Here is a 23,071-nt window from a genome sequence, read left to right on the forward strand (position 1 = left end):
CCCTCTAAAAATAGCAAAATATAGAGAATTTACACAAAGTCATCTTCTCACGATTTCCTCGGCAAGCAATGCTCACTTTTTAGGCTTCAATGAGTCCACAGCAAACTGGTGAAAGGCACAAACTTTTCAGCAGGAGAGAAGATTTAGAGCATTCTGTTTTAAGGGCAATTATTGTTTGGTTTGATGTGGTTTTGTATTTCTGACTGTGATTGGGAAAGTAGAGTCTGTGAATGATCCTCTTTCTTTGACACATGCCAGCATTACGCTATATTGCTACCGCCACTACTAGTGATACACTCAGTTTAAGGTTCACACAGAGGGCATGTCTGTGGAAGGTTCATTCAGAGGTCAAACCACATTTCCCCAAGTCTTCTCGAATCAGACTCAGAATAGGTAACCATGTCAGCACTGGCTATATCCAGCAACAATGCTGTACACTCCATTGAATTGTATTAGTATCAATTATTTTGGCCTATTACAGTGGTGATCTATATGACATAGGGTGTCTGAAATAAGAAACATGCTCCCCTAGGCCACTAAAGAATGTTAGACCTAATACCGTGATATCAGTAATCACATCATCTTAGGGTGTCCTAAATAAAAAACAGGGTCCCCTAGGCCACCTGTAGAATGTTGGACCAGATACCCGAAAGTTCATACATGTATTGTCTTAGGGTGTCTTACATAAGAAACTTGCCCCCTAGGACAATGATGAAATATACTGTTACTGTGGCTACATTTGATCCCTAATTCCTAAAGGGCCTGTGACACATGTAACACATGTGATGATTTTTTTCACCGTATTTGTATCATATGTCAACTCCAGTTTCTTGTTCTACTCCCCATAGCATGTTGAGATACACAGTATTCAGCTTGTCAACTCAAACTACACATGTGTAGACTGCATTGTTATTGTTGACAAATGAATTCTGGTCTGGACTGGGATTCAAATGTAAACAATAACAGTGCATTTCGCATGCATACATTCTGTAGAGACAAACCGAATATTTGATATTTCAACATGCTTCGGAGGGTAGAACGAGAACTTGATCTTGACATACACTAAACATAGGGCCAAAGTCCCTGAAGCTACTATAGACATGGATACAAAATTAAGTATTTCCTGACTGTATGAAATTATCTCGCTAAGGTCATCCTTGGGACATGTAAACCAAATATTAAAGCTGTCTGACAAGCGGTTTGAAAAAACAAGCGACTCAACAGTTGACAGAGCTCTGCTGTGTTATGTAGAGAATAACCTTTTGTGACACATGTATTGATGAAGAAGGTGGATATCTGTGATTAACATTGTAGTGAGTTCTGTTGAATAAGTTGAGACTGTACGTACTCAGAGAAAGCACACTGAAGAGACAAATGTTTGAAACTTAAGAAGTTCGAGGTCATCAAAAGCATTATAAGGAATCATGTTACACTTTCATTGCACTGTTTACACAGATTGCATAATTGCTATAAATAGCACATGAGGAATCTTACAGCCAGCTTTACCATAAAAACCCTATCACTTTGACCACTCTTTCAATTGACCACTCTATTTTTTTCCTGAAAAAGTAATCTTATTTTATCCTTACCAAGTCAACCATAAATGGAAATTAGAACTTTCTCTATCTCTATTTATTTGACCACCCTATCATGACAAACTATTATGAGCAATTTCTGTTAGATAACATAAATGGTGGTTCAGAATATATCAAAGTTGGGATTCAGGAAAGTTGCCTTTACATGTTTTAATCCTCAATTCACTATGAACTGTCAAAAAAAGTTGAACTTTCTGATAATTCCACACTAAAATTATTTTGGCTTTGATGATTTCCTAATTAATTCAATTATTTGAAATCATATTAATTATTTTTTTCTAGGTGAATTGATAGGGTTTATACAGTACAAGAATTACATAAAATGTAAGTCAAACTTTGACCAAAAATGACAAAAAAATTCCTTAAAAATACACATTTGCATATTTCATCACAATTTGAACATATCTAAGTTGGGTTATCCCTAGGGACCTGTATACCAAATAACAAAGCTGTCTGACCAGCGGTTATGACGAAGAAGATTTTTCACCAAAAACACCTTTTTTGGCATTAATTTGCCTATTTTCAACAATATCAAAAAATTAAAAAAAATAGTTTCTCAAAATCATATTTTTCATCTACACAACAGATATCAAATCAGTAAGTACTGCGGTTCTCAAGATATTTGAGTGGACGGACGCCTCACAAACGGACATACATACATACATACATACATACATACATACATACATACATACATACATACATACATACATACAGACTGACGCCGGACGCCGGACGGATACCCATCCCAATAGCTTCTATAGACTATAGTCTATAGTAGCTAAAAACAAAAATAGGTAAAAGATTCATCAAAAGTTAAAGCTACTGCCGTTGAAATCTCGCCATTTCATTCCAATTTTCCATATTTTACTGCCACAGCATGTGTTTATCAAGCTAAGCCTCTCGAGGCGAGTGACGGTTTTCATGGATTTATCCGAGAAATCTGAGATGACAAAACAGGGCAGAAGGAATACCATCTTGGATTTCTAATTCATCCATCTGGGAGTCACAGTCGTCTGATGTATGGCACAGGCTAATTTTCAAGGGAGACATGGAGTAAGAGTCAAGTAAAGCTCATCTCCCTGGGGGCTAATAACAGAATTAAAGATCTCGTGACATGGGCATTTGGAGGCTTTGGTGTGTACTAGTACAGCTGTAGCTTTTCTTGCGCCAGTTTTCTAGAATTTCCGTTTTATGCCTTCAATTTGTCCATACAGCCTTTATGTGTGTACATCGTATTAGTGCCCAATCTTATTGTCGAAAACTGAATTTTAGTTCGGACTGCAATTTGCTCAGAATTTATAAACAACAACAAATCACACAAAGAGCACAATTTTTTGCATTGCCACAGCTAATTTCTTTTTATTTCATCATACTAATAAAGTATAGAATAAGAAGGCATCCTGTCACTGCAATTACAACAAAAAATAATGAAAATATTATAAAAATTTATTATCACTATATAATAAAGGACATCAACAAAATCAACCATCGGTGCATAGAATATGCGGAGATTCTATGAGGAATTGTGCTCAACAAATTATGCACAACCATTGAATTTTAAAAGCGACACGACAAAATAAAACTAACTGTTCTTGCCCTGAGTGAAGCCTGTATTATAAATATTGTTTTTTGCTGCACTGTTCTGTGTCCCAAGGTTATGACAACACAACCCCAGATCTCAGCTACTGGAAATAACATGGGCTCTGCATGCATTTGACTTCTCAATGAGTGCATCGTGCCAATGATGCTTATTTAAATAGCGTGGATCTATACACTGGTACGGTGTCCATTTTCACCCCCCACCCCCACCCCCAACACAATTCTGACTAACTCGATTGGTCCATCAACTGTACTGGAACTTCTAAAGGATTAGACAAATTTGTGGATGGAAGGGGTGTCTGCCATCCATTTCATGACAAATGCAAATGTCATGACAGCAAATCATGGTATCACCTACCCTGACATGAGCTCTCACCCCTGTGCAGTCAATGATAAGTGTGTGACCCTTTCATTACAAAACTTTGGTCTGATCCTACTGAATTTGAAATGGTACTATGAGACCTCTGTGCGAAGCCATGCGGGTAACATGGCATGTGGTGAATGCATCAAAGACGATCATAAAGTTGCCAATACAGCGAGGTGGACCACTGTACTACCCTCATGATGGTGATGGTAATGGTAGTGGTGTGAGTGTGTGTGTGTGGGGGGGGGGGGAAGTGGAAAGGAGCAGTTTGCCTGCATTTACATCTTCCAGGATATACATGTATACTGGAAGTGTCTCCCTGATAATGGACAGACTGGCAGAATAGTCTTTGTATGAATTTCAGGTACACTTGTAATGACACTGTGACAATTAGTCAATTACATAAAGTACACTTGTATCATACATGTATATTCATGCATATGTTATGGATGGATAATGTTGATCAACAAACATGACCAGTGGATGCCGTTATATCGTGCTGTGAAAGGCACGCATGTATTGTGATGACCGGTTGATCAGAACAAAGTATTGCAAATATACAATGTATGATGCTGATGCTTGGATCACTAAGATCTGTCCTGGTAGCTAGGTAGATAAATCAGTGACAGAGAGAGACAGGGGGACCTCCAGACACCGCTAATCAACTCCGAGCGAGGTCATCTAGGGTAGCAGCAGAGTCATTCAACAGTCATAAACTTGAATCCATAGCTGAAAAATAAGTGAAGCCTGCCCTGAGCACAGGGGGGTGACTACAATCACAGCACTGTGTGAAGTAGACTGATACAGCACTTGGCCTTGTTGTGACACCCCCTGACAGGTGAAGTCTCAGTCAGCACCAGGGCAGTGTTTTCTGCTGTTTTGCTGAGGGTATGGGTAAATCAGGGTTTTGGGTACCATTTTGTATGTTCTCTGATTATGATGGTGTTAATTTACCATGTGGAACCCCGGTAACATGACAGGGGAACCTGGGTATAACTATAAATTATAATTCACGTAGGTGCAGCACACTTTGCCTGGGCATACATGTAAGACGAATACATCGAGTGTGCACACACAGTCTGTCAAATTAGAGTGAATCTCTGCCTTCTGTGTATTGGATTCACAGAATTTTCTGCGGTCACACACGTCAGGGAAGCCATTTCCAGTTACACTCACACCTGCTATACACATCGGCAAACCTCACTGTTGCCACAACAACTGCACAGTGATTTATCACCGATTGAAAATTAAACTTTAACAGAGAAACATTGAGATTTTATTCATTATTAAACAATGACTGACATTAGCATCAATATTGGGTTTTACCCCCAGTCAGAAATGGAAAGTCATCGAACGATAATTACCAAACGCAACAATATTTAAATTCAGTTGCGTATTATGAACTATCCATTCATGACGTGGGGCGATCACAAACCCAAAATGTGTGTTGAAAGCTATCCCATGATTGCATTCTATCACAAACATGGAATACGTGATTTATCAGTCTTTGAGGGCAAGCTTAATGTAGTCTTGCTACATGCCAAGTTTTCTACCGGAGTCTTTATTTTGCCCCGGAGCTAACTCAGAGAGTGAAGTGTATGTCAGAACCTGTGTGCATTCTGAGCCGTCCCTTGTACACAATATGCTATTCTAGCTCGTTGAAACCTCATTAACTTCACACTCTCATCCTCATTTTTTTCCATCCTTTTTCCATCCTCATATCGTCACATGGGGTGTTTCAATTGTGTTAAGAACATCATCATGCTAGTGTGGGAATGTCCTTACTGAAAAATTTACACCCAGTATTCATGTACAATTTCCCCAATCATTACTGTTTCCTGTTCTCGGTTTGAAGATTTCCGTCATGAGACAATCGAATACATCGAATTTCTCCTGAAATTGATAATTTTGTGGCGGGAATTATTGCACTGCCTGTACAGTGAATTCGTGTGTATGTTGCCGTGGAAACTTTTTTTTGTGAGAAATTTTGTGGTTTCCGTGAAACTTGCTGTGCTGAAGGCAAATAGTTTTTGTTTGCATAATTGTTAGATTTTGAATAACTGTCAGTATTTGCAGAGTTTTGAAAAACACTACAACGGGTGAAAAGGTATGACACCCCCCCCCCCCTTGCAATATTGAAATTAAGTCTTCTGGTTGCTAGATCTCAAATAAATGGGAGTACAATCAACTTCCATTACCCTTGGAAGATACGGAAAAGTGCAATCATTAGGCAATTTAACATATAATATGACTCTGACACGTTCACTGAATGCTCAAAAATCCACAACTATACTCCGAACGGTCAGTGGCATTTTTATGACTGACCTCAGTTGATCCCATTACGGCCCCTATACCTGATTTAGTGATGACTCATTCTTTTGGATTACAATCACGACTACCTGACAATAAAAAGTGTATGAGTGTGTGACTGTGACATGTACTACTTCCAATCCCTTTCCTCAGTGCACAATAAACAATATTACATCGGCTGACTCTCTAACTAGAGATTTCTTGTTGTCCACCGCAAGAGCATTGAATGATGGTTGATATGCCACATATCTGTGAGGTACCAGTAGTCTTGGGGTTTGTGCAATATTTTGAGGTTTTTTTGCTTGATATCAAGTTTTTAAATGCTTCTCTCTTCATATTGATATCATAATAGTATTAAGGCACTTTGTCGATAAAACATGTAGATATTCAAGTATTCAAAGTTTCTGTTTTTTTGTTTTGTGTTTTTTTGGGGGTTTTTTTTTTGGTTTGGTATTTTAGTGAGGGGTGGAGTTGGGAACTGATATTCACGTAAAAGGATTTGTTTTCAATGAATCTACCAAGTGACAAAACCTGCTGAATCATTCATATCACCCCTATTTTCCAATACAAAGGTCAAACTAACTCTGCAATGGGGATTAGGATTGGGTTAAACCATTGAAGTCAAAGGGTGGACATGAAATTTTCACCTGAGATGCTACACCTACAGAGAATGAAGAGATCAGTGTATTAATAATTTAAGTCCAAATTCTTCATTTTTCAAGATTGAATGTCAGAAAGAGGAAACGACACCTCGGAATACAACGCAACAATCATGCAGTTTAGACATTTTCAATTTCATGGTCAGGTACGACATTGCCTAAAGCTTCATCTTCACCAAGATAGTGCAAATTTTATTCTCAATCAATCAGAACTAATCATTCTCAAAGTAGAGAAAGGGCAAACACGTCTAGGTAAGTAATTCATTTATTAATCTTGGTTGGTTATTGTTTGTTGTTGTGTTTTTTTTATTTTGGGTATCTGTCATTTGTTTAGTATTAACACTTTGAGTGCTGTTATTTTTCCCACCAAAATTTTACTGCAGCATTTTACCAATTTTTATGAATTTTTCTGTAATTTTTTTGATAATTTTGGACCAAATGGATTCACATTCATTGGCTACAGGTTTTATCAAAATTTTGGCAAAAATCTGACAAATATTGAGTTGGGTATATTTTTAAAGGTGACAAAAATTGACTTTGGCGCTCAAAGAGTTAATGAGTATAATATTTGTTGTTCCAGATTATTATGTAATGGATGTCAGTACTAGGGTATTGGTATTCTAATTACAAAATGCAAAACTTTGAGGCTAACGGACGCCAAACCTGTATGGGACCAGACAAATATGTCATGAATTATAAGAAGATTATAAATAGCCGGTGGCTTTTGACTTTCAAAGGGCGGAATTAATCAGTACCAGTAAATTTATTTGAAAGTTTAATTTGACGTGTAAATTAATTTACTCAAGGGAATGAATCAGCCATTTTCTTGAATTATTTCAATGCGTATTAATTTCAACATGGTTCCAGAAATCACAGCACAGCAAACTGTTTCACAAACAGTGAAACAAACTTGCAAAAACACATGCATGGCACGCATAACTTTTTTCCTGATATTTATTTCATCCACTAGACTGACACAAAACGAGTGCCCTTCTCTTCTGTTCTCAAATTACTTCGTCAATTAGGTATTTCAGAGGGAATCTACAATGAGGTGCATGTATACGAAATGACGCTACATGTCAGAAGTAGTCAAAGAATTCCTGGTATATCTGATAAAAATAACGGCCATTGAGTAGCAAGTAGATGGAAAACAAGTTTAAAACCTGTACACCCCTACTTGCCTGTAGACAGGTCCACAATCACCATTTACAACAATCAATTTGGGCCGAACCATAATGGTGAAAGAGTATGAACTGCTAACCACACTTTTCAAAGCAGCCAGCTGCTCTCTTTCGATTACAATCATTGCTATACATGTATTTTTTTATTAATCGATTTTCAATGTTTAGTTACGATGCAATCAACTTATGTGTTTCCTAACTCACTGACTTTGAACATGACCATATTCATACATCAGAACAAATGTTCTTATTTTTATTGATTTCTAAAAGAATACAGACCAACACAGTGCTCTCCATGAATGTCATCAAGATGTGTCTGTAGAACTGAAAATGTTTAATTTGCAGTAGAACTGTGTCTTTCATATCGTTTGTCGTAGAGGAGGGGTTTGGTGTGACTAGCCCCGCCTAGTAACTTGCATGATGTAGGGAACGCATTCCAGCAGAAATACCTGGAAAGTCTGTACACTGAAAGACAGGGATATTTTTCAGTCTCTTCACAGCTCATTATACTTGACCCAGATTGCTTTAAGCCGCCGTTGTTCATATTCATGGGATGTTTTTATTGTCCCTTTCAACACTTAATCTGCACTTGTTAGAAACCAATCAATTGTCTTTCGGCCAAATTCTAATAGTATTGTTTACCAATGCCAGCATTATCCATGTTCAGGAATGATGAGGAAATGATATCTTTCATTATCTGTCACAGTAATTCCATATGAATTTACGCCCTCGTAAATTATGCAGCGTTGACCTTAATCATGAACTTCAGAGACACTCTTTATACCCTCAGTCACTCCCCAACTGTGATTTATAGTATGCTGATGATTGCCATTGGGTGAATTTTTTACAAAACAAGAAAAGGTCATGCATATACTTCAAACCACACTTTCCATCCAAAAGATATCATTTTTCTGAGAATCTGACTCCAAAATCATGGTACACGAGACGGTTTCTGTAAATTCAACAGGAATTTTCAACAAACGATATGAGAGCTCATGGCCACCTAAAACACTCTTGTACATAATTTATGGCAGTTGTATAACTTTTAACTCATTGTATTTGACCTCAGACCATGAAAATGAAAGTTTGACTATGAGGAAATCTTACTATGACACTATGGTCTGAACTTCCCCCATGGAACATGATCACTTGGTGAATTTCATAGTTGGAAGTTGCCGACAGGTTTTTCACTGACGGAATTTCCAAAATCACAATCTGAACCATGAGTGTATATTAGGCATTTACATGGCGATACCAATACATGGTTCTTATGGCAAAACAATGACATTGTGCTATGAGTGAAAACGACTAAACACCCTTCCGACCCCCATACTAATTATGAGTTTAGTTTGTTATGCGCATATTTTCATTAATCACTGCGCCAAAACAGGGAACAAACACAACTTGAGAAATGGAAAAAAGCCTGAAATGACAGAAAATATCTCACGATACACATATCACCATTCACCAGTCACTGTCAGCATCAATAGAAACACTGCATTTGTGATGGTGACTACACCACATCAGCAAAACAGGAAGACAGGATGTACTTGGAAAGTTACCAGGAATGAAAGGTCATGTTTGAGATGACCTTCATGGCTGTGTCCAAACTGTTTTAAAAATAATGTCAGTCTTTATATAAGGCTGAACTTAATGTTACATGTAATTGTACCGAAAAAGCATGGAAAAGGGAGAAACATGGAATACCAATGATATGACTTCAAATGTTATAGCTTGAATCATGGTGCATGGAGTGACCGTGTTTCAACAAAAAAATATTTTTTTTTTTTATCAACGGTACATACATGCATGTACATCTACACATATCAGAGCCGTTACTGGTGAAACTACACACACATGAGTAACACACACCGACACAGTCGTCAAAGTTTCAAAACATTCACTGAAAAGACTTTTTCTCAGAAAGGAGGAACACTGCATCTCTGCCTTGGTCGGTGTTTCAGACAAAAATCACCGAAAGACACAAAAAAACATTGGGTGTTACAACCCCAGTGAACGAACGAACACCATATCATAGTCTGCTGACGTGATCGTTATGACCTCCATAATCAGAAAAAATCCCTCCCCTTTGAAAAGTGACAAATAACATATGCTACACCAACAATGGAAATATGATAATAATACCACTCATTCAAACCACACACATATTCAGAGCTTTTTTCAATCAGTGTACAAGAAGGGGGGTCAGTGAACAGAAGTTGCATCAGTATGGGCTATGTATGCCTCCTTAATATCAGCTACATTTTTTTGTACAGCCACCATATCAAATAATGGCAATGAAATTACTTATGATACATTGTGTGATATATCTGAACTGTCACTCTGCTATGGTATCTGAACTTCATCTTGAAACTCATCTTTGAAAACAATTTTGACTTTCACAGTTATCAAATTCATAACAACATAGAGACAGCTTCGGTAATGTTTGTTTTGTAGGTTGAAAAGTTTTGTCTTGAGTTGTCGAGTTGCAGGCTTCTTTGTTTGTCATGTTGACTATGCTTTGCATCTGGTGCAAGTATCCGGTGAGGTGCATCCATCGCATTCCTTTGGAATTGTGAAGTCAAGTATGGAACATGAAGAATGAGACAACTCAGTTGTGGAGATATGAAACAGGCAGCTAACAAAAGCAGTGCACACACATGTATATATATGACTGTGATAGAGAGCAACAGTCCAGAACAGATTGACCAATGCATCGACACTGACACACGTGATGACATCAACAGACAGAGTGACACACGGACACACGTCACAGACAGTGTGTAACTTCCATCAAACCAGGTGTGCAAAAGATATGTTCAGAGGCAGCGAATGAAGATTTAAAAGTTAACAGCAACACATAATGATAGAGTCAGACAGAGTGACAGACACACAAACAGATGCACGGTACAAAAGCCAGGGCACCAGCACAACTAGGAAAACCAGGTCTGCAAAAAATACGACGAGAAGTGCCATTGAATGAGGATTTAAGAGTTCAAGTGCAACGGCACTGACGCACAGCACTGAAACCTAACAACAAGTAACAGCGATGTTTACAAAAAAAGGCAGAAAGATTAACAACATCTAATGATGACATGACAATAAATTTGAAGTACAGGGGCATATTAATATGAGATACATAATGAAGAAAAATTACTTCTGAGCTCTCTCTCTCTCTCTCTCTCTCTCTCTCTCTCTCTCTCTCTCTCTGACTTTTGTCATTCAAAATTCCTAATATGTATGTGCAAAATTATATCAAATCATCCGCAAAGGCCCTAAATTATGATGTACCCTTTCAGATGGTTGTATGCATACTTCTGGAAGATAGCATACTGCATTGCACAACATTAATTAGATAAGCCTCCTCACTTATTACAGATATGAATGGCCGTCATACAGTTTTCATACACAAAGGCGGAAATCCCATTCAAAGACATCTGCATGACTGAACAACCTAAATCCTGTTGCCATGACAATCTCTATTTTATTTTAAAATTTGCAAAATGACAGGCTTATTTCAATACAGGAGTTAAAAATGCCAGCTCCTTGGGGTTTTTTTTGAAGTTTGGTTAGATAATCACAAACTAAGTAATGTGAAACAGCACAGTGCCATATAATTTGACTTATCTGGGCGGAGTAGAAATAAATGAGAACTGTTTATCAATAATTTCTGACACTGAAAGGTCAGATACACAAGTCTGATAATGCCCTGTGTGGATCTATTTTCTGTGAAATTATGAATCAGTTTGGAGACGACAGTTTCACATGATGTTATATTTCGCTGGTGACAAATATTCAGGCTCCTGGAATATAATTTAGGAGCGACTGATGGAAAAAATTGATTGTGGCTTTGTGATGGTAATTCTGAAGCGAGGCTGCGTGCAACCACATACCAGCTGATTTGAAATGCACAGCTGTAGTAAAGTGCTGCAGAGCTGATCAAGATATGCGTATCAGGCCCCGGAACTGCCAGTGGGCGTGGCTATGCAAATGACCTTACATCTAATTAACATATCACTTACTGCCAGAGTCAAACATCCCATTAACATGTTGTTTACGCTGGTCTCACACTGAGGGCATGCATGCGCCATCCCATCCTGTGGAAGTGATACACTGTACACACACACACTCTCACTACAACACAAAGTAGTGAAACATGTAGGCGTGGCTATGCAAATTTACATCCTTATATAGGCAATATGCAAATAGAGTACTGCTTTTATCATTTGCATCCACTGTCATGCTCATTATTTGCATTCAATGGAGATATCTGCCAGCCAAGGGTTTCTGCCGGTGTGTGAAGCAATGCAAAGCCTAGGTATGGTATTTCAGAACTGTGTGAAATTTACACAATTCTTAAATCAACAATAATATTTTGTGTAAAAATTTGAATATATTTGTCCTCTTAAAATTTGGATTCAATTGGCTCTTGTTATCACTGTCAAGTTACATTGGGGTTACATTATTAATAAATTATGACAATCTAAGCCACTGTAAGGCTTATCGTATTTTCTATGTACATGAAGGGCCCTGGGGTCTGTTTATTATAATATTACAATTGTTGTTTAGTATATGTTATTTTTGTCCACATTTCAGGGTTATTTACTAAATTTGGGATTGACAATTGCATTTGCAGGATTTCTGGTGCATGTGGTAACAGCAGATACTGAGAGCACACAACATAAACCATGGACTGAACATGAAAACTAGACAAAAAAACTTTGTGTAGTAATCAATTTAGAAGATTCTGTCAGCTGCAGTGTGTACTCCAGCTTTTGTTTTGGGTTTTTTTTGTCAGTCTTTTTTCTTTTGAAAATTTTAAGGCAGTTTCTATGACAGCTATTCCGAATTCAACACTACGGTATTTCTTTGCCACAGAACAGAGCCACACACACACACACACACACACACACACACACACATTAAGTCTGACTGACTTTCCTGGAAACATATTCCATTACTTTAAAACTGATGTCTATGTGAGGCCATATAAGGCAGGGAATGAAATCGGAATGGAGAAAAGCAATGCCAATTCAAAGGTTTTCTTCTCCCGTTTCTAAGAAAACTATACATGTCACTGCCTCTATACTATCCATCTTTAACCCATTTGAGCACCAAAGTCAATTTTATTGCTTTTATAAAATATAACCCAGTCACAATTTTTTTTCTGATTTTTGTCAAAATTTTGATAAAAATCTGCTGGTTATGAAATGTGATGTCAACTTGGTCCAAATAATCAAAATTATTGCAGAAAGATTCACAAAACTTGGTAAAATGTTGCACTAAACCAGCGGTAAATGTTGCACTAAAACAGCACTCAAAGGATTAAATCTTTTCAATGCAAAATGTCATTGTCTCTTCACAGGGACCATGGCGAGCAAAATTTCAAGAAACCAGGTTTATGCGAAAAATGCTACGTCCTTCAAAAACAAACCTACCACAACATGTATCACACAATCTGGATATCAGCGATACCATTCACACAATCTATGAACAAACTGACAACAAAGAAACTGGCCGACTCAACCTTTACACCATTTGTTTTAACCCTTTGAGCACCAAAGTCAATTTTTGTCACCCTCATAAAATATAGCTCAGTCAATTTTTGTTAGATTTTTGCCAAAATTTTGATAAAAAACTGTGGCTGATGAAATATTGTGTACATTTGGTCCAAAATTATCAGAAAAATTAAAGAAAGTTCATAAACATTGGTAAAATGTTGAAAAAATAAAGCATTCAATAGGTTAAAAGAATACTCAGTAACTAGGGGACAAGTACAAAGGGACACAGGTATCACAGTATTGTTCACACACAGGTCATGACATCAACCATCCGGTTGACTTTTTGTCAGAGCTGGCAGGCTCTGCGAGTGTTTCTGCGAAAACTGAGCAATATGTGTTCATAGGTTGCTCTCACATTCACTGCTGTGGAATGCAACTGTTTGTCGAGAGTAATATGTGACATATAAACTGAAAACAATTCTGCTGAAAAGGTCATGGGACACAGAAGACCACTGACAAAGTCACGACTATATAATATCCTAGTTCAAAGAGAGTCAGTGTTTTTTTTTGTTTCTGATATGTTTATTATTATGCAGAGATTCTCTATAGAGAATTTTCTTCACGAAAAAAGATCAAATTTGCGCCATTAAAAATTCCCATGCGTCCACTTTTCAATGAGAGGAAGACTCCCACAAACAGTTGATTCAAAGATTCCATGATAACTTCTGCTCGGTGTATTTCACCTGCTTACACAAGGAGAAGTGTATCGTATTCAACCTACACATATAGCACTCTTTCACATTCATAGAATTTCACAAAGATGGGTGGCTTTCGAAAATTAACCAAACAAACAAATTTCGCAACAAGCAGGCAACAGAACCTGGCAAGAGAAGTTGCACTGCTACATCCATAATTAATTCTGTTCCTCCAGTATTTTTCCTCTTGTTCCGGTGTTTGTCAGAACCCCAAAATTCCAAGAACAGGAAAACGGCCACAAGGCAAATGACCTTGACAGTTATGAGGCTCAAATGAGCATTCTGACGCATCAAATCGATCGATAAAAAAAGTGTTAGTATGCAGTCAGCGTGTGGATGGATTTGGCAACATCGATGGTAGATTTTCTTCTTAACTGTACCGTTACACCAACAATTCATAAATTATGTACGCTACCCATAGTGTGCGTCCATCCATGGGTTTACAAACAGTAAATACAAAAGAATTTCATGTATCCCCTGCACTGTCTGAGAATTGCCTTTCTTTCAACTACAGAGGTACCCATCCACCTTCACAAAAAAAAATTGATGCAAAAGAATTATGAACTTTCACATTTGAACATATCAACCACACCCCCACACATCCCCATAGGCAAATGACCTAGCAAGCAATTAACATAATATATGCGTGGAGCCGAACACACATTTTGCCAGATGAGTTCAACTTTGCATGAAATAGTTCATTGACATGAAAATAAAAAGCTCCCCAGCATACATGTAAGACGAATCCACAGCCTACATTTGCCCGGAAGGAAGGTATACTTCAACTGTTGGCCCTGTCAGTTGCCAGGCTCCTGCAGCCTTGTTAGGAAAAATTTCAGAGATGAAAAATTTATCACAGAGTGTTGCGGGGGAGGTATAAGGACTGTATCATAAATGTCACTCATTTTCTTTCAACCTAGTTGCAGGAGATATTTCTGGATAAAATTTCTTTTTCACACAAAAAACGACAGTTTTTGAGTGTAGTAAAAATCTTATATTGCAAATGTACAAAAAAGTTATAGGAAATTATTAACTTCTAAAAATATTTTCATAATTTTTGTTTTATGTCAACTACTTTTCCTTGTTCTACTCCCAAAGGCATTTGAGATACACAGTATTCAGCTTGTCAACTAAGCTTATAAATGTGTAGACGGTTTTGTTATTGTTGATGCATGAAATTTAGCCCAGATTAAAATTAAAATGTACACAATAATATAATTAAACTTGAATTGAATAGGGACACTGTGTTAACCCTTTGAGTGCCAAAGTCCATTTTTGTTGCCCTTACAACATTTTTGTCAGATTTTTGCCAAAATTTTGATAAAAAACTCTAGCCAATAAAATGTTGTGTTCATTTGCTCCAAAATTATCTGAAAAATTACAAAAAAGTTCATGAAAATTGGTAAAATGTTGCACTAAAATTTGGGTGGGAAAAATACAGCACTCAAAAGGTTAAGTGTGTCTACATGATTTCAGAATGGAAGAAAACTTGTAGTTGACATACAAAACTAAAATTGTGAAAAAAATGATTTCAAAGTTACAGTTGTGGGCCTTGCAATTTGTAAGTACAGAATTCGACTAACGTTGAGTCAAGGATTTGTTTTAAACCAGGACATGTTACCACTCACCCACTGCCTCAAAACATTCTCAATCTCAATCACATCTCCACACGACCCATCGCCATAGAAACCGTCTCTGGAAGTGTGAGAGATGTTTCAGTGAAGCAGAACCCTTAGTCAACCTAGTTCTGTCTTCAAGGTTGAACAAAAAACTCTGCAATTTCTTTATTCAATTTCTTCAATATGTTTGCAACTGGAGGTGTTCGTATTTCTCCCATGGGCCAAACACAGTCCACACCTAGCCCAGAATTCAATTTTGATGGTTGCCAAGTCATGTTTATGCCAGATATTTCCCTCATATATATATATTTGAATAAAACATATTTGAACAACCTGCCTTGCAGTTATGCAAATTTATATGTCATATGGAGATATGAAATAATTTTTATTATGTACTTATGAGATTTTGGATAATGGATAACGCACTGTACCTTCAATAGTTTAAATGAAACAAGTTACAGTCACTCATACAATCTTTTCAATATTTGTTCAGAAACAGCCAGTCATCAGTACATGCAAGTGACAAACAAATGCCAAAGGACACCACACCGTTGGGTGCGGCACACATACAGGGACAATACCCAAAACTGTTGACATGAGAATTACACACACACACAAAGATTTTGGTTGCAATGACACAGTGTTTTGGCATAGACTCTCTCTTCCTAGAGACTATGGTTGATGCACGTACATTCAAAGCTGCAATTAACCAATTACAATCGTGCAGCTCTGAGTCCAAAGCATTAATTTCTGAAAATTTGCCAACCATCCTGTAACAATGGGGCGGCGTTGTCACGACGCCACAATTCTGTCCTTAATTAATATACAGAATAAATATTTGTCCTGAATTTTATGCAGGACAGGAATTTGAAGCACAGAAATGATGGGAGGGGTTCTTCATTCAATGTTGCCATTAACCCTTTCAGTGAAAGGGTTCCACCCCCATTTTCCTCTCTAGAGGTCCAACTTTACCATAGTAAATCAATAGGATTGGTTCAAACCACAGTGGTGAGAGGGTTTCAGGTGTCCAGTGATCTTGCCACACAAGGCAGAAGTAACAAACACAGTTTCAAAACCGTACAAAACTTTTCTGCCGGCATCAGCAAATCTTGCACAAATGCAATTCCATATATGGTTGCAAGTAAACAACCACGATCAGCGTGATGCTCATAATTATGAACAATCTTGCCCTCGCTAAATGATGAAATCTCCCTGCACTGCACTGGAATGGAACTATTGAAGAGAGATTACCATGGCAACAAGGTAACTGCATACATCTAGCATTATCTACAGCCCAGCCACATTGTAATACTTTCCAACATGCCAAGAATGGTATGTGAGCCAAATCTGTACATACTTTCTGAAATTCACCACTTGGCCATGGTAAGTTGAAGCTGGTTTTGTCGGTTAGTGAAACGAAAATGCTATATACACTGGGTATTCAACAGCCTTCAAATGTTCCTGTCTTTGTTAAAATGCAACATATTGGTCTTTACTATGCCTCACTGGTTGTAACCAACTTGACGTCACCTGATGGTGAAAATATGAACTTGGCAGGATATTTGGCTTTTTAATCTGTTCATCACCAATCTCCCCCACCCCACCCCCTTAACAGACCCACACTCCCTATCGATGACAATGGGTTTGGGCCAAACCATTGTGGTGAAAGGGGTAATAAACAACACATTACACGGGTGGCAGGATGTTATCAACTTTTAATATGAACACATTTAGCATTGCAGTTACAGGCTGGCTGCAACAATTTACATACTGTCTGTATGCACTGTTGACATATCAAATGAGTTTCTGCACTGTAGAGCTATGCATAACTATTAAAATTGTCTGAATAGTAAACAAAGCTCAATGCCTTGGGGGGGGGGTTCATTCTGTTTTGATTGTCATGTGCAAACTCACACTGGTAGGTATGCCAAATAAACTATGTAAATGCATGACACTCAATCACTGTTCACTTTTGAAATGTTTGGTTGTTCAAAAACCTGCCAGCAGTTTCAACTTCCTACGACATATTTCAGCAATTACATGTGCACTAGTCAGTAGTGTTTTGGGGAAGTTCAAATCATGCACATGTATAATCTTGCTGTCAGATTGCAGTGCATGTACTTCCACGCTTTTACTTTGGAGAAAAAGTGAGTTATTGACAAATGAATTTGGACTGGACTGAAATTAGTAATCAGCTATACACAACATCACACGGCTCTGCATACATGGACGCAGTGAGAGGGATGTTGAACACTCTAGGCACTTCAGTATGATTTGGAAGCATACATGTAGCTACATGTAGAATAAGAATTTTTACCAGACAGACCAAATTTGCATGAAAAACATATCAAATGTTAGATTAATGAAGGTCAAAAACCAAATGGCACCAGAAGTTCAGGTTCACTTCCGACTCCCTACCATGGCATGTATTCTTTGCACTGCATCGTCACACTGGCTGTGTTCAGCAGATCCAAATATGAGTCTCTCATGTATTTTCCATTCAGAGCATTTCACTTTATTTCTCTACTCACTCCTGACACCGCCCACCTATACGGACCCAACGACATGGACTTGGAGCCAGGACAGACAGACAGAGCTACATCAGACAGCATTTCTGTAATGCAGTAAAAAATCTACAGGTACAGCCCAACTTCAATGCATGATTTATTAAAATGTTGCCGCGACGATGATGTGAACGTAACTTTACTCCGAGTCAATCAATCACGCTAAGCACCCTGTCCCTTGACAAACCCTGCACTGATCCCCTGTCCACCATTTAACAAGCCAAACAAAAAAAGGAAACAAAAATAGCCAGACACTTACAAATCTGTCAATATGTGGAAAAATAAAGAAACAACTGTTCTGCCATGAGGGTGCCTGCCTTAATGCATAAATTCAAAGGTCAACCAATACCTGACCATTAAAAGCTTCCAGACAACATAACTCTTCTTTTCAAATGTAAATCGTGCTGATCCCCTGACCAGGGCACACAAAAAAAATTCCTTAAAACAATTTCACCACACACGGATTTCTTTCATCAGTGCAATGATTGAACCATTCAAGACATAAGCCCACTCCAATCTAGCTCGACAGAAACCTACTATAGACATTCAAATAATTCACATAAACTTTTACTGCACTGTACTCCAATGTCAAGCATAATAATATGACAAAATCCGGTCTACGAATGATGCTTGTGTATGCATGTTAGTATGTGTGTGTATGTGTGTGTGTGTGTATGTATGGATTGATGTCCATTAGATATGAATGCATATTATGCACTTGTATATATACACACACACACACACACACACACACACATATATATATATATATATATATATATATATATATATATATATATATATTTTATATATTTATTTATTTATTTTTTTTTATTTTTTTTTTTTTTCAGGCGGTAAAACATATTTTGCTAGGTAAAACTCTAAAGTGTGAATTTCAAATTCCAGCCAGCAGTCAGAACACACAATCAGCTGTACTTGAAATTACCTGGAAACGTATTACATGGAAAGGTATTACATAAATGACGATCATGGGTTTCTACAAGTCATGAGTCACACGCTGACAAACATCACAAAGGGGAACATTCCCAAAGGTCACCTACACACACTGTGTCCGCACCCTGCATCATATTCTCCCATTCATTACTTCCAGCGTACAAATTATAATCTTCAACTCATTTTACCGTCCATATGCAGTGTGTTTTCTTGTCTTGTCAATTATTCATAAAAACATTGCATGAATCAATCTCACTTCAAAAACAATGGAAGTTGATTAATCAATTACTCAATATTTTTTTTTTCTGGTATTTCCATAATTGTACACACATTATTCATTCACCTTGTTATCTGATTCAACACTCACGCAATGCTTTTTTTGCATCCATTGTTCATTCACACCAGGGCTCGGGATACTCCACACACCCCTACCCAGCAATGCACTTGGCCACATTTCACTCACAAGTCACCGCGGTGACTGACAACATAATGTATGCAGCAACTGTCCGCTGGCTGGCCGACTGATATCTCAAAGAGAAACACTACACATCGATATTAAAATGACTTCCATATAAGGATGTTGCCTCATTATCATATTAAAATGAGCCAGAACTGCATTGACCCCTGTACTCCGTACTCCAGGCCATTATTACTGTGAGCTATGTCAACAAAGCCAGTCACTTGTCAGCTGGCACTCTGTTGTGTGAGAAAGGCCCTACCTTATCACAGCAGGCACAAATCCCTCTCTCTTACAAACAACAAACATGTTCAAGATCACTGACTGTGACCTTCAATATATCTATATATCTTTGCATTTCAGCAAACTGAAGCCAATATTACAATGATATTTTCTGATAATTTATGCAAATAACATCAAAATCAATCACAATTACGATGAGATTTCATTTCATCTTAAATATTTCATCCATTCAGTCCGTTATTAAATGCATAAAATGAAATGCAGTCAGCAACAATGGAGTTGACGGGGAATACGGAACAAATTGTCCCCTGAATGCAATATTCCCGATATCATCACTGGGAAGAGAGCTGGCCATAGCAAAGGAAACCAGTCACAAAAATGCATGGAAATATATTGCCCTGGAAGAGATACAAGCCTTTCCGACCACAATGAAATCAATAATTTATTGAATAAATATATGGTTAATGAGTGAGAAACTAGCAATGAACGGTTGGTAACCTGGTTTATTTTCACATCTGAGACGCAATGCGCCCGAAATAGCCTGCCCTGTTTTCAATGCCCCCTCACCTCCCCTTCAACTGCACAATTAGTACAGCCCATACTATTGTGACCAATGGGATGAGACCAAGTGGCTGGCATGAAATAGGTATTGAATTCCCTTCAGAGCGCTCTTCAACAAGCAGGGTGTTACCAGCTGCCAGTGTTTCCATGTAATTGCTAGTCAAACAAATAATGCCTCCATCGCCGTTAAAAAAAGGGGAAGGCAACTCACAAAATAAAGATAACACATTTCAGAATGGCAAGAGCCACAGGACTTGGTAGAACCCTGGAGAATGCATCCATGAAATGTCAAAAGGCTTCAAATAATATAGTCTATGCGCAGATCGCATGATTATTTTCAAATGATCGAGTCCAGCTAACTGATATGTAATTTCATCACAAATTAAGTGTATCACAATACGTGGAATAGGGGTACGGCAGTACAATAGTGGTATTAGGCATGGTTCCTCATTGATAGGTAAAAAAAATCAATGATGTGTGGGCTGGGTAAACATTACTGTTACAGTATTTGCAGTGTTCAGTGCCATGCAATTCATCGGTGAGTTTCCCTAAACCATGATGTGCTGCCACTGACCTCACACAACACGTTCCTCCGCTGAACTTATACTATACTGCAGGGTATGAGGGTGCATTTTGAATTTTTGTTGGCTGCGCACATTTCATACATTTTATGCAATGCTCTGTTCAGTGTGCAAGCTACTGCATTATTTCCGCCGCCATGTATCATTTCCGAAATTCTTCGACTTCGCGACTGCGCATTATGCACAGTTTCTATGTGGCACAGACATGCACTTTCAAAAGCATATGCACTAACATATCCTGAGTTCATTGATCGTGGTTTATTTGATGAATGAGTACAACGAAACTCTGAGGAACTCCTGCATCTATGCATGCAAATTTGCACTGTGTGTATACCGTACCTGTGGCAGTACATCTGTAGATGTGTGTACACCTGGACGATGTCATATCCACATGGACACACAGGTATATTTCATGCTGGTTAGATTTGTGCATTGAGCACAACATGGTATTACTCTTACTGCACGCGGTTCTTCCTCAAGGGGATTTGAGGGCCGGGCCACCCCTCTGCTTTTGAAGCATGCTAAATTTCATATGTTAAGAAAAATACAAACGAATCAATTTTCACAACAAGCAAATTTATGCAAATTATTTTTTTTTTCATGTAAAGTCATCACCTCTCTGATTTGCCTCACTATGGAGAACACTGCTGCATGGGAAACATTTTATCCAACACCGGAGTGCATGGTGATACAATATTAATATGCAAAGCTCAGCAATGGTAGCATGTGTACTGTAATACTGTAGTCTTGGTTAGATTGGCGTACATGATGATGGTACAAACGCCTGATGTAACATGTGTCAGTGGTCACACTGTGGGGAGGGGGGCTCCCATGGCATCCTGGGAATGTTACAATCATAGGAACTCAAGGTTGGGTAGCTGTATTGACTTGCAATATGGGTATTGCGTACAGCATGCATGGCTGTATGGTGACACATCACCGGTGTGTACAACTACACAAAGAATATGTTAAACCAAAACTGATGACCCCAAAAAGTTGACAGGAAACACCTATTCAATGGTAAACTGACCTGTTCTGATGCTGGAGTCGCTCTGTGATGTTCCTGTGTCCTCCCACTCAAGTTCTTGATCTTTCAGGAGTCCCTTCCTCCTCCCTGGGATGCCACCCGGATCGTTGATGCGCTTGCCTTGCAGGGAGAGGTGGCGCGAGCAGTAACCCCGTCGCTGCGACTCTTTCGTGCAGCCGTCCTTCGAGCAGAGTCTTCGCCACTGCTTGCCGTTGAACTTCTTCCGAATCCCGTTTGGTGCGCACACGACATCGCCCTTCTTGTACTTCGGTTGCGGTGTCGTCGCCGGGGAAACCGTGCTGCTGCTCCTCTCTGAGGAGACTGTGCTGCCTCGGCTGTTCGTCTCGCGTCGCTTTGTTGGCTGTCTCCGTTCCTTTACGCGTCCCCTCTTAAAAGGAGAGCCTGACATGTGGTGGGGAGAGTTGGTAGCTGTGCTGCCTTCCGATTCAAAACTGATGTATTCTTTCTTCATCAGTTCATCGTCCGATTCTCCGCTCTCAGCAGACAACTCGTCTCTCTTTTCAGACTCGTACTTCAGCTGGCGAACCGGCTGCGCCTGCGGTGCATTCTCTGCCTCCCACGGGGCGCGCAGCAGTCGTAAATCTGACCGAGAGACCCACACAGACTCTCCCTCCTCCCCAGAGCAAGCCTCGTTCTTATCATTGTCAAGGGCAACGTGGTATGACAGAGGTCTAGAACTGATGTCAGTCACACCACCCTCACAGAACATATTTTCATCTTGGCTGATCTTGGCACAAACACGAGTTCCCACGGCAACACTGCCAGGTTGAGGTACAGTATCACTGATGATGTCCACACTGTGAGTTGTCAACACGTCATTGAAATAGGACAAGTTTCTATCCCCTGAGAACAGAATCCCTAAATCTTTGTTTTCTTGTGTTGCTTGATAACGCCTGGCTGGAACGACCCGTCTCGTTTTGCGAGCACCTTGTGCCCCTTGTATGTCTTAAAATCCACATTCATTTTCTTGGTGTTTGGGGAACCACTCGTTTCACCGATAGAGTTTCTCCTTTTATGTGTCTTTACACTCCCCTGGGTGAGGGGCGTTTTGTCAAATCCCCCCTCGACACTTGAGGT

At 38.7% G+C, this 23,071-nt stretch overlaps 1 protein-coding gene across 1 annotated transcript in view; it reads right to left on the reverse strand.

Annotated features, from left to right (window-relative positions):
* The window catches only part of LOC139130282 (protein capicua homolog), a 55,725-nt gene extending 33,022 nt beyond the window's left edge, over positions 1–22,703 (reverse strand). Inside the window, 1 exon segment of the mRNA XM_070696035.1 lies at positions 21,977–22,703. Within this exon segment, the coding sequence (XP_070552136.1) occupies positions 21,977–22,703 (727 nt within the window).
* Between the last annotated feature and the right edge of the window lie 368 nt (positions 22,704–23,071).

The sequence above is a fragment of the Ptychodera flava genome, chromosome 3 (genome assembly GCF_041260155.1).
Source record: "Ptychodera flava strain L36383 chromosome 3, AS_Pfla_20210202, whole genome shotgun sequence".
Taxonomy (NCBI): domain Eukaryota; kingdom Metazoa; phylum Hemichordata; class Enteropneusta; family Ptychoderidae; genus Ptychodera; species Ptychodera flava.